Source organism: Mastigoproctus giganteus, chromosome 10 (genome assembly GCF_048544385.1).
Source record: "Mastigoproctus giganteus isolate SK-2022 chromosome 10, ASM4854438v1, whole genome shotgun sequence".
In the NCBI taxonomy this organism is placed as follows: domain Eukaryota; kingdom Metazoa; phylum Arthropoda; class Arachnida; order Uropygi; family Thelyphonidae; genus Mastigoproctus; species Mastigoproctus giganteus.
The window spans coordinates 95404300-95417993 of NC_143584.1; the positions used below are offsets into that span (position 1 = coordinate 95404300).

The 13694-nt window shown below is 37.0% G+C and overlaps 1 protein-coding gene across 1 annotated transcript in view; it reads left to right on the plus strand.

Annotated features, from left to right (window-relative positions):
- The window catches only part of TBC1D16 (TBC1 domain family member 16), a 272554-nt gene that overhangs the window by 175086 nt on the left and 83774 nt on the right, over positions 1–13694 (plus strand). Inside the window, exon 8 of the mRNA XM_090382977.1 lies at positions 5500–5661. Within this exon, the coding sequence (XP_090239103.1) occupies positions 5500–5661 (162 nt within the window). The remainder of the gene's footprint in view (positions 1–5499; positions 5662–13694) is intronic.

Below are 13694 nucleotides of genomic sequence, written 5' to 3' on the forward strand. Positions count from 1 at the left end.
ATTGCGTGGGTTTTTGCATTATTATGTGAAATGTGTTTCCCCCTTCACTGATATAAAAAACATGAATACATTTTCAGAATCTTTTCTTCATTCCTATCGTGTTGTGTTCAGTTAGGGTGATTCCGCGTTCGACTGCCATTTCTTGTAAACACAAAGGCGATGGCTGAAATTGCGTGGCTTTTTGCATTATTATGTGAAATGTGTTTCCCCCTTCACTGATATAAAAAACATGAATACATTTTCAGAATCTTTTCTTCATTCCTATCATGTTGTGTTCAGTTAGGGTGATTCCGCGTTCGACTGCCATTTCTTGTAAACACAAAGGCGAATCGTGCATAAGCGAATTCGCTTCATGTTATATACGATATCGTTCCCCTATTTATAAATCATGTATGGTCGAATTTGTGTAGTGTAAACACGTGTTATGCGAGGACTGACTGTACTAAATTGAATTAAAGGATAAATAAATAGATGTAGAAGATATTATTTGATTAAAAACATAAAATTGCGTAAAAGAATTAATGATGTAAATAATTGTTTTTACAATTTTTTAAAATACTGTTTTTGATGGTAATTTGATTCTGATTTTTGAGAGAAATTTCAGTCCAAATGAGAAAAGATTAATATTTAAAAGCATATATGTACAAAGTTGCGATTCATTATTTATTTATTTTATTATTATTTTATTTATTTTTTTTTTTTCAAAAGTTCTATGAACAAACTTGCTGTTGAAGGATTGAACATCCTTTAGTAAAAATCATTGGCTGTTGTTGCACTTGTTATATAATAAAATTTGAATATGTGGAGTACAATATGTGCATAGTGTTGGTTGTCAAGTGGCACTAGGGGTCCCCCCCTCCGTAATTCTGCAGTACAAACTCTGTAAAGGCCAGAGATTGTGTGAGTTTTAATGTTGATCTGCGTAGTTGGAGTGTGGATTGTGTTATTCTGTTGTTCCTCTGGCCATTTAGCTGTATAGCTCCTAGTGGCACCCCCACGTTGTCCATCCTCTACTCCAGGGAAGCAGCCTGGGTATAGTAGGGAATAGAAAGGTCTCTGGTGGGTGTGAACCCTGTATGATGCCTGAGCTGTCCACAGGGGTGCTCCCTCTATCTCTTTAACTTCCTATTTCCAGACAGAAAGTCTTCTTATCATCCACCTTCTTCACCTGTTCCTCTCCTCATCTGCCTCTCCCACTGTTCAGAGGGAGAGGCAGATGAGGAGAGGAACAGGTGAAGAAGGTGGATGATAAGAAGACTTCCCCACCTCCCATCTCAACCTTTTTTGTCCACCAGACAAAAAAGGTTGAGATGGGAGGCGGGGAAGGGAGACAGGAATTGTAGAGAATTAAAGTCATAAGGACAGGGGCCCTATCTTCCAGTAAATGCTGCCATCTAATCTGTGCATACAAGTGCAGTAAACCCTCGCTAATCCAGATTAAAATATGAAAAATTCTGTTCACCGTTGGGCACTTTGAAAGGCACATGGGATTTAGGAAGGACGAGTCGCTCTGACTGCACACTGATTGACAGTGCAGAGAGAGACAGAATATACATTACATACATTGTAATGTAATGTATGTTCTGTTGTATACATTGTCTTGCATGTTGTTCAGTATCATTGTTGACTCTGAGTCAGATGAATTTAATTGCTTATATCCCTTCATTTGCATACTTCTTTATATGTATATATATGTACATATTTTATATGGGTTCTAAAGAATTGAAAAGTGGAATAAAAGCATTTGAAGTTACACTATTTTACTTAGTTCAGGATGGCTGTGATGATTTAGACAAAGTCACAATATCACTAATAAAAAAATTTATGATGAAGCCCTACGTGATGATGTTGAAGGTATTGAGCCATTTAGAAAAACATTAAATGAAATAATAATACAATCAGGCCTTTCTTTATTATTCTCAAATATATAATGCTGATGAAACGGGACTGTTTTGGTGTCTATCAGAAAATATACAAGCTTCTTGTACAAAGCAGTCAACACAGGGTAGAAATAAAGCAAGTAGAAGTTTTCAGCACTTCTTTGTGCCAAAGCAGATGGAACTCATCGGTTAAGGTCTGTTGTGGTCAGCAAGGCTAAGAATCCAAAGGCATTAAAAGACGTGATGTGCATACACATATTGCCTGTTGTCTACTACAACTTGTAAAATGCTTGACTCACACAAGAAATTACAAAGAATTGGTTCCATAACCACTTCATACTTGAAGTCAAGTGGTACCAGAAAGAAGTGTTGAAATTTTCAGACTACCAGACTCCATATTCTTTCTATAATGATGCATCCACACCTGCATGTAGTACTCAAAATGTGGTCTAACGATTGCCTTATACAATGTGATAATTGCCTCTTTGTCCCTGCTTGCAAAATTCCTCTACATTATTGACAGAACTCCATGAGCTGTCCTAGTAGCAGCTTGTCTACAATGCTCAAAGAACTTCATGTCAGAATGTACAGTTAATTCTAGATCTCTTTCATTCTCTACCTCATTAAGTGTGGTACTACCTAATTGCTATTTTATTCTGGGATTACTGCTGCCCATATGTAGTACCTTGCATTTACCAATGTTTAATCTTAGATGCTTCTTCTCAGCCCATGTACCTAATTTTTCTAAGTCTTGTTGCAGTTGTATACCTTGATTCCAGACATGAAACCACCCTGCCAACCTTGATTCCAGACATGGAATCACCTTGCCATCCTTTATCCCATAGTGTGAAACCACCTACCAACCTTTGTATCATTTGCAAACTTAGACATTAAGCCTGATATGCATGCCTTCATCAATATCATCAATAAATATTGAGAACAACAATGGGCACTGAGGTCTCCACTAATAATATTAGTCCAAGAGGAGCTTTGCCCGTTGATAAACAGTCTTTTTCCACTCATCCATTGCAGTAACAAGTTCCTAATGCCACACTGCTTTGATTTGTAAAGCAGTCTTTCGTGTAAAATGGTATCAAAAGCTTTTCTGAAATCTAAGTGTATATCAAAATTATTCTTTTTTGCATCCAGTTCTTTTGTTACCGCAACTTGGTATGTAATCAGATTGGTCAGACAAGATCACAACTCCTTTAACAACTCCATGCCATGATTGTTGTATAACAGCATTCCTATCTAGATGGGCCAGTAATTACTGACTTCAACCTGTTGAGCCCCATGCCCTTGTGAATTGGGGAGACATTCATACATCTATAATCCTTAGGGGAACCTCCCTAAATCCTAGGATGCTTTCATTATTATGGCTGATGGTTTGTTTATCCCTTTTCCTGCCTCTCATAATGTAATTGGATAGATCTCACTATCATCTCCATTAGCTTTATTTACTTTGAGCTTCAACGATTTCTTTACCATTTTTCTCTCAATTATCATAAGATTATTTAACTCCCATTTATAACTTGTTATACTTTTGGCATCACAATCCCTGAAAAAATTTCATATGTGAATCTATATGCAATATTTTTCAGTGTGAAGAGGATCATCAACATTATACCATTCGTATCTACTAGGCCATTGTAATTCATCCCTCTCTCCTTGTGTTCTTTGCCAGAGACGTTCTCATAATGTGCCTTAGCTTGCCTAACCCTTTCATAACTTGATTACAGATTAGTATATGCTTACTGTAAGTGTTCAGATCCCCTGATAATTTATATACATCCCATTCATTTTTTTTCTCTTCTACTAGTCTAATCATTTCATCTGACATCCAATTAGATCTAAGCTTGAATATTGTAATATCTCTTAATTACTATAGAAAGCTTAGTTGCTTCTATGGTTACTTCCCTGAATGCTTCCCATTTAGAATTTGTAGTTGATAATATCATCAGTTGGTACCAATGAAAAGAATTTAAAAACTGTAAGACAATTGTGGTCACTGTTATGAAAAAATCCCTTCCCTTACCCTGACAGTAGTTATATCTTGATAATATATATTAATCTTACTGCATGTAGAGTCACTGCCAGTAATCTGATCAAGTGTTGTTTTCTCTTGTTGTTTCTCTAACATGCTGGTGCAGAAAACAGTCATCTAACAAATTTAGAAAAGTCTTGCTACTGTGTGAATGACTAACCCACAAGTTCCAGTCATTATCTGGAAATGTAAAATCTCCCATTACAAAACATTCTGATATACTTTGTCTGTATTTTGTTTGTAGTTTGTTATATTCATGACAGTCATTTAGCCTATAACACACTCCTCCCACCTCATTTTTGTTTTTCACACCAAAATAACTCAGCGTTGCTCTAGGCACCCACATCAGCTGGGTGCACTGTCTTAGATTTTGTATGCTTCTTAACAAAGTGCATAACTCATCCCCACTCCTGTCTCTCCTTTCTGTACACATCATATTAAAATTCTTTGCCCTTTAAGTGACATATGAGTGGTACTACATCTCTGATATCCCTACTGTACTGTGTCCATGTTTGAAGATTCATGGCTCTGGTCAACCTCTGATCTCAGCCTCATCAAGTTTCTTTAATATTCTGAGAGAGTGCATATTGTAGTGTGTTCAAGCTGTTATCAGTATCTGGAGAGGAACAATATTAAGTGGACAGTCATATTTACATGGCCATTGAATATATATATTAATGATTATTTGTAAATATCTGAATATTTTAAAAAAAATGCAGTAACATTGCATTTTTTATATTTCACATTTTAAATAATGCAAAATGCACTTCAAATTCTTGTAATTATCTAAACATAGTAAATGATTGCTCTACAAATCACAGTTCTTTCTTGATAGATATCTTAAAATTTTGAGATATTTAATATTACAAAGCTTTGCTACAAACCACCACATTTCTGTGATTAGGATATATTATTTCCTTCATCTCATGGATTGGCAACTTACAGTACTGTTGTCAAAGCTAGCATCAGATTCTTTCCCAGACAAAACAAATTATATGATATAATATGTGTATCCCAGACAATACTTAAATGATATCATCTAAGCATCCTAGTAAGATACTGCTACAAAAGTTGCTAATAAGACAGAGGGAGGTTGTTCTTGTGTTCAGTTTATATTTTAGAGGGAAACCCCACTCCCCCAAATGCATTTTGAAAATCCTCACTCAGCCTTTGTCCACTTTCCAGCTGTTATATTCATTTCTTGAATATAGCAGCTGGAAATTTCCCTACATGTATATTCCTTAATTTCAAAAGTCCTCCCATTGTCACCAAATACCCAGGACCAGGCTACCCTATAACTCAAACTCCCACAACATTGAAGCAAATTTGGCACATTACTTTTGAAAGTTTACTATGTAGTATTTTGGCCAATAAATATCAAAATTGGCTTGTCTTTTAGCATGTATGGATTATCTTCAGTGAAATTACAGAATCCACTTAATATTGTGAAGTTAGAGTATTATTTTCTGGCCCACTAACATTTATATTCATGCAGACTTTTCATATCTGTATTAATGCACATTTGATTGTATAATTTCATAATTAAGTTTAATGTCAAAATATTCATTTCTGCAGAATGAAAATTGCCCATATCGACAGTTTTCTGTGTGTTGTCCAGAAGTTACTGCTGCTGAATGCCATCCTGAGGAAGGCGTATATGGCACCATTGATGAGCAGACATGGCAGGAATTTATGAATGAAGATGGCCAAATAGAAGAAGATTTTCAACTGAGAAAGGTGAAGTTTTATAAAATATGATTTAGGTTAGAAAATAAGATCAGTTCACTATTGAAATATGTATCGAATCAACCTTTCTTAATGTGCTCTTTGGATAAAATATTGAAAAATTGTGAACAATATTTTTATTAAAATGTATTAACAAATTTTCATATCTCTGTGGATGCCCAAATTAGCACTTTGTCAGATTTATTTGAGGTTGACAGATTTTTCATTCAGTACACACATTTAGTTATATTGTCTTCACATGAAATTTGAGACATACACATTGAGTCATATGGTGTCTTTCTAACTCTAAATTTTGTACAAAAGTGTGCAATTTAAAGGAAGGTCTTTGTTTCAAAAAGGGTTAAGCAACATTTATTGCAATAAAATGTCTTTAGGATTGTTTAAGCAGTAATGCTCTCCTTTTAGAAGAAACTGTTATTTCCAAAAAAATAATAAATTGTGGCAAAATAGTTAACAGTTTTAAGAAGAAAATTCCAGATAAAGGAATTTTTAAATTAGTGCTTTTGCCTTTATTGGATGTATGAATAAAATTATAAATTTATAGAATATATACTGCTCTTGTCCCTCCCCAATTGATTTTATTTTAGATCACAAAGCTAATACAAGTCTGGAGCCCTCATTTTAGGAAGAACATGGATCTGTTGAAATGAGTGCAGAGAAGAGCAATGAGATTAGCAACAGGAACAAAAGGATTCTTCTTACCAGGAAAGACTTCAGTTCTGTAAACAGCAGTTGCTGGAGACCAGGCACCTGCGAGAAGATCTGACTGAGGTGTTCAAGGTTTGAATTTAGAAGAGATTCCTATAGACTGGAGGATGCAAATATCTCTCCTATTCATAAGGTGGGGGAGAATAAAAGGGTGATGTTGAGCAACTTAGATTTATAAACTTAACTTCTGTTCTTAAATAATGAGTCAGTAGTTATAGAAGTATTGCATCGTCCTAACAGGAATGAAATGGAATTATATGGAGATCACAGTGCATATTTGTTAAGGGGAGCTATCTGATCAATCTGATTTGCTACTATGATAGTAACAAAGAAACTGGATATTAATAATAACTTTGACATCATACATTTAGATTTCAGTAAAGCTTTTCACACTGTTCCACACGAAACATTAGGGGCAAGTTACTGATATGGATAAAGGGATGGTTATAAATGGGCACTGCTCTTGGACTAATATTATTAGAGTTCTTCAAGGGCTCCTTACTATTTACAATAATTTTATTGAAATATGCTCAGAGACATAGGAATAATTGTACAGTCTAACATGAAGTTCTCTGAGCAATACTCTGTCTGCCAGAACAGCTCATGGGGTTCTGGCATTGACGTACAGGAACTTTTCCAGCAGTGACAAAGAGGTGATTATCCCATTGTTTAAGAAAATGGCTAGGCCACATCTTGCATACATATAGGTCTGGAATCCTCATTTTCAGAAGGATGTTGATCTCTCGTGCAGAGAGAGAGAAGCAATCAGATTAGTCAAGAGCACGAAGGGGTTCTCTTTTTACAAAACTTTCATTCTGAAAATTCTAGTACTTGGCCCTTGTGAGAAAACCTGGTCCAAGTGTTCAAGGCTTTAAATAGATTGAGTATACTTGATGATGGTAGTGTTTCTCTTTTTTGAACAACCCACACAAGTGGACATAATTTGAAAAAAGGATGGCTGTAAGGTAGATGTGTAAAAATTTGCTTTCAGACAGAGAGTAATTGATTGTTTAACAAACTTTCATCTGGGGGTTGTGGAAGTGGGAAGTTTGAATAAATATAAGGAAGGCTTAGAAATTATTAGAGCCGATGGAGAAATAAGGTGGATAGTCTTTTTTTCTTTTTTCTTTTTTTTTTTTTTTTTTGTTGCTGCTGTTATAAGCTTGCTTCCTAACTACTACTGTGCTAATAATAATAATATGTCAACTTTCTTTATGGTGTGGGGCTGTGGAAATACCTACTCACCATGTGCTAACGATGCCCTTTCCCCATCCTTGAATAAAAAAAATAAAATACCTTACTAGGAAGTAACTTGTATCCTCACACCAAAAAAATAAACAAAAAAAAATAATAATAACAGCAGGATATAACCTCCACTCCCCCTCTTTCTGTAAATACCCCCCCCCCCTCTCTCTCTCTCTCTCTCTCATGTCAGACCAATCTTAGCTGCCACCCCAGTTGGGGAGGATGCATGCCCTTAGCTAAGTTCTTACCATTTTCAGGAAAGGCTGCAACTGGCATAGCCAATCTGGTGATCTGGGCATTATATACAATACTTGTTATACAGTGATTAGCATTAAACTGCTTATAGCTGCATAACAGGCCACAAAACTGCCAAACAGCATGCACAAAGCACAGTGCCTGCTCCAATTCTTACCCCGTGATCCTTTTCTGATAGATGCCGCCTCCTCCTCCAGTATTATAAGCAATATCTATCCCATGCCCAAACTATTTTTCCTGTCCAAGAGGCGCCTCCGTAGCCAGGTGGGCAGGAGCAGCAGTGCGTAGCACATGCTTCTTGATTAGACCAGGTTTGAGCCCGTGACCACTAAATACGGAGGATGCGGAAAGGTCAGGGAATGACCACTACATATCCCCGGAGCAATATGGCCTTAGTCGCTAATGCTCCTAAAAACCATAAAAACAAATAAAACTATGCAAGACCTTACTCAATTTTGTTTTTTATTATTTTATTAAGTTTTTAAATTTCTATTTTTGATGTGAAAACATCTTTGGCGGCACCTACTAAATTTCGGACTGAAGTTAAACCAATTTGTTATGAAAATGCAACACGGAAATGACAGCAATTACGTCACTTTCTAAATGACGCTAATGCAGTCACCAACATTAATCCTTGATGTGAGGCGCCTCCGTAGCCAGGTGGGAAGGAGCAGCAGTGCATAGCACACTCTTCTTGATTAGACCGGGGTTCGAGCCCGTCACCACCAAATACGGAGGATGCGGAAAGGTCAGGGAATGACCACCGCATATCCCGGAGCAATATGGCCTTAGTTGCTAATGCTCCTAAATAACAAACAAACAGCAAACCTTGATGTGAAAACATCTTTGGCCGGCACCTACTAAATTTCGGTCCAACAGTCAGTGTTTGGCCCATTGGCGAAAATGTGAAGCGGAAATGGCGCAAATTACATCACTTCCTAAATGATGCTAATGTAGTCACTAACATTGATTCGATACAGTAAGTAGCGGGAGTGAACATATAAAATGTTACGTTGTTATTTCGGAAACGGAAATGACGAAAATTATGTTACTTCCTAAATGACACTAACTCAGTCACTAATGCTGATTCAGTAGAGTAAGTAGCGGGCGTGAGCATAAAATGTTAACATTGTTGATAATTTCAGTTCAAATTTAAAATAGTTCTGATTTTTGTCAAAGATATTTTCACATAAAACATCTTTAGTGTGTACAGGGTACACATGCATTTTTTATTAGTATTTATTTGTTTATTGTTTTTTATTTATTTTTTATTATTTTATTTTATATTTTATTTACTGGGCCCTCTCACTGCAATTTCATATTTGTGACCAAAAGGCCCGAAAACAGTTTTCGGGCCTTTTGTCAGCAAGGAAGGAAGCCAACTAACAGATTTCAAGGGAACTTTTTGGATGATTGCTATGCATACGAACCAACAATATAACATAACTGGCTTTGCAGAGATGCTCAACACAGACACACAAAGCAGATTTGAGATGTTTCTTTAGAACAGCTGTAAAAAAGCTACATATACATACATGTTCTTTCTGTATACAATATTCTCCATATTCAAATTCTGTTTCACTGTGTCCAAGTGGCATCATGTGTCTGATATTCATACAATATCCACATTTGATGACTTAGTCAATACTTCAAGTTCATAAAATTTGTTTACTGTATTAATGTACAAGTAGTACTTGTGCCTGCTTTCGCTCTTAGTAACCTTAACACAGCCCATGTATTTGCTGATCCCATGACTCCCAGCAGGTCTTTTAATCTCCAAAATCTTGCTTTACAGGCTGATGCATATCTCAGCAGACACAGTACAAGAACCACTTCCACCTCTTCTCGTGGCTGTTTTTAAACTACCTCTCTCTCTCTCTCTCTCTGTAACATTGAGGGAATATACAGTCTAGAATAGATTGTGTATTCCCTCAATCTAGAAGTTTGCTGACCCAACCAACGCTACCTCGTTAGCATTAGCAAATATGCTTGCACTTCTTCTGTTTAAGTGTATCCCATCCCTGTAAAAACAGTATTCCCCTAACAAGTACAGACCACACTTAAAAAAATTCTGTACTACAAGCCCTTGCACTTATTCTCCAACCCAATTGATTGATAAGGCTTTCATCATGTACTCTCCTTATGTCTGGGCAGACACTTTCAGATTTAATCCTAATTCTTAACTTTTTCTCAACATCCTATCTATGTATGTTCGACTTTATACTGTAGATCACCACCTCGTCATTCCCATTTTCCAAAGTCGCCGGATCTGGGAATCTTCAGCTTTCAAATTTCTCTTTCTCATGGCTGATAGTGCACCTTCCTTCCATGTTTTTCTAGGGCATTCTTACCTTCTCTTCCCTTGTGGTATCCATTCATATATAATTTTAGGCCATCTCTCTTCGTTCATGGCAAACCATCTCAGCCTCCTATTTTCTATTTGTTTTATAATATCTTCATCTGTGTGCATACATCTTCATATATCCTTGTTCTTTATCCTCTCTGGCCTAGAAACCCTAGCACTCTGACATGAGTAGTCCATCTCTAGGGTCCTAAGCTTCTTTTTGTCCCCATATTTCACTGTCCACACCTCATAGCTGTTGAAAAGAACTGATTCCTCTAACGACTGTCCTTTATGTTTTTTAGTTCTATGGGAGATATTGTTGTCCCACTGTATAGAGTTGAAGGCACTAAGAATTTTCCTAATTTGATGATTTCGTTTGTACACTTTCTCTTTCCCCAATCCTTCCTTAGTTAATCTACATCAAGATATTTGAAAAATTCAACAGGTTTTAGATGTACAGATTGTATAACTTCCAGTTCATCAGGATGTTCTGCTGTGCTTAGGTATTCTGTCTTTGTAAAATTGATATCGAGGCTCCATTAGTCATATGTAAGATGCAATTTTCTCAACGTATTCTAAATCATAAGTTTCTTGTGCAATAACCTGATCATCGGCAAAATTTAGACTTCAAAGATATCTGGCGTTAATTGGTACTCCCATTCCATCATAGCTTCTTTTCCATTCTTGCAAAGCACATTCCAAGAAAAGATTAGCATTAGCAGAGACATGATGCAAGAAAGCAAGCTTATGCAGCACCAGCCAAAAAAAAAAAAAAAAAAAAAACTCCCATTTCACCTCTCCATTCGTTTCAAATGCCTGTCCAGTTCAGCCTTAAATTTATTTAGGCTATCAACTTCTACAACAAAAAATGGAAGTCTTCAACCAATCAACCACCTGCTGGCTAAAGGCAAATTTCTGCACATCTATTCTACAACTGTCTTTCCTCAATTTGAATCTATGCCCCATCAGCATTGAGCCTGCTCAGTCCATTCAAGGCCTTATACACCTCAATCAGATCACCTCACAGGTGCCTACGCTCCAGGTGCTGCAATTTGCAGAACTTAAGCTTTTCTTGGTAAGAGCACCCCTTTGTTATTCCCTTCACCAGTCTTGTTGCCCTTCTTTGTACTCGTTCTAGCAACTCTACATCCTTCCTAAAATGAGGCCTCCAGACCTGTATACAGTACTCTAGGTGTGGCCTGACCATTGCCTTGTACAATGGGATAATCACCTCCCTGCCCCTGCTAGCAAAATTCCTATATATATATTGTTGACAAGACTCCATGACCTTCCCTGGCAGCCCGTCTGCACTCTTCAGCAAACTTCATATTTGACTGCACAATTACCTCCAGGTCTTTTTCACTTTCCACTTCCCTGAGTGTAGTACCACGCAGTTGGTACGTTTCTCTTGGGTTATTGTTACCCATATTCAGTACTTTGCATTTGTCAATGTTAAACTTCAGTTGCCACTTCTCAGCCCATTTTCCCAACTTTATCTAGATCCAGTTGAAGTTGCATACTGTCTTTACTGTTGTTAACAACCCTGCCAACCTTTGTATCATCTGCAAACTTGGACATTAATCCTGATATGCCTTCATCAATGTCAGTGATGAATACACAAAACAGCAATGGGTCCAGTACCGAACCCTGGGGGACTCCACTAATAACATTTGTCCATAAAGTGCAGTGTCCATTGATTACCACTCTCTGTCGTCTCCCACTCAACCATCCCTTTATCCATTGTAGCAACTTACCCTTGATGCCATACCTCTCCAATTTGTACAGCAATCTTCCATGCGCAACAGTATCAAAAGCTTTCCTGAAATCCAAGTATATGATATCAAAATTATTTTTGACATTCAGTTCCTTTGTGAGCACATCATAGTATCCAATCAAATTGGTCAGACAAGACCTCCCTTTAACAAACCAATGCTGTCTTGTCTAGATGATCCTGCAATGCTTCTTTAACCAGTGATCCATTATTTTCCCCAGAACATAAGTTAAACTAACATGTCTATAGTTACTTGTGTCACCTTTTGAATCCCCTTTGTGAATTGGTGATACATTTGCACACCTCCAGTCCAAAGAAGCTCTCATAATTATGGCTAAGGGCTTGCTAACTTCCTTTGCTGCCTCCTTTAATATAACTGGATAGATCCTGTCCACCCTTCCTTATGTTTAACTTCAACAATTTCTCCTCCACTTTGCTCTCAGTTATTACAGAATCACTTGGCTCCCTGTTAGAGTTTGATAAACATCTGGCATTCCCCTCATTGAATAACTTATGTGTGAATGTAGATGCAAAATACTCATTCAGTTTATCAGCTACCTGAGCATGATCATCAGTAGTCAAACCCACCTGTGTTAAATGGTCCAATCTGATTCATCCCTTACCTTCTAGAGTTTACATAAGTAAAGAACTCTTTACTTATGTAAACTCTAAAGGCTAAAAGGTTAACAGTGACTAAAAGGTTATCTAAAGTGACTTAACGGTTAACCTTTTAGTCTATGTATCCCCCCCAAGCTAGCAGTTTTCTGACCCGCCTAACACCGCCTCGATAGCATCAGCAAATATTCTTGCACCCTTTCTATTTAAGTGTTCCCCATTCCTGTAGAAGCAGTCTCTTCTGTCAACAAGCACAGACCAGGCTGAAAAAAATTCTACCCCTTGAGCCTTGCACAATTTCTCCAGGGCCAAATTGATCAACAAGGCTCTCATCATATACTCCCTCCTATCGTGTCTTGGCAGAATTGCAAACACTTTCACATTAAACAATAAAGGTGATGGGCTACATCCTTGTCTCAGCCCCTTTGTTGTATAGATTGAGTTAGATAACGTATTCCCAACTTGCCCAATATGCCATGTTGTAATTGTAAAATTCCCAAATCAGTTCCACAGGCTCTGAATCAACTGACATATTTTGAAGGACTTTCCATAATTCCTTTCATGCAACGGAGTCATAAGCCATAATAAGCCTAAATTGAGGAAGGCAAAGAAGGTATCTTTATTCTTTGCTTTTCTTTTTTCCACTAGCTATTGTAGAACAAACATTGTCCACACAAGAGCAATCTGACCTAAATCCACTTTGTTCTTCACTTATCTTATCTTTTATGTCCTCTTGTAATTTTAACTGAATCCCTTTAGAGTACAGTCTGGACATAGTGCAGTTAACACAACCACCTCTATAGTTCTCTGGATCCAGCTTATTTCCTTTTTTATATATGAATGGAATATAACTTACCTTCCATTCATTTGGAGTTTTGCGTATCTGTATACATCTGTTATCAGCTGTGCTATCAGATCGAAAAGACATGGTGGTCCATATTTAATTAGTTCCATCACTATGCTCCCAGGGCCTGAAGATTTTTTGTTCTTCATTAATTTTTCACATTCAAGAACTTGATGTTTTGTTATTTCTCTCTCCCTTTTATCTACTGTTGGAGGGGTAATTATTATTATTTTTTTATGAAA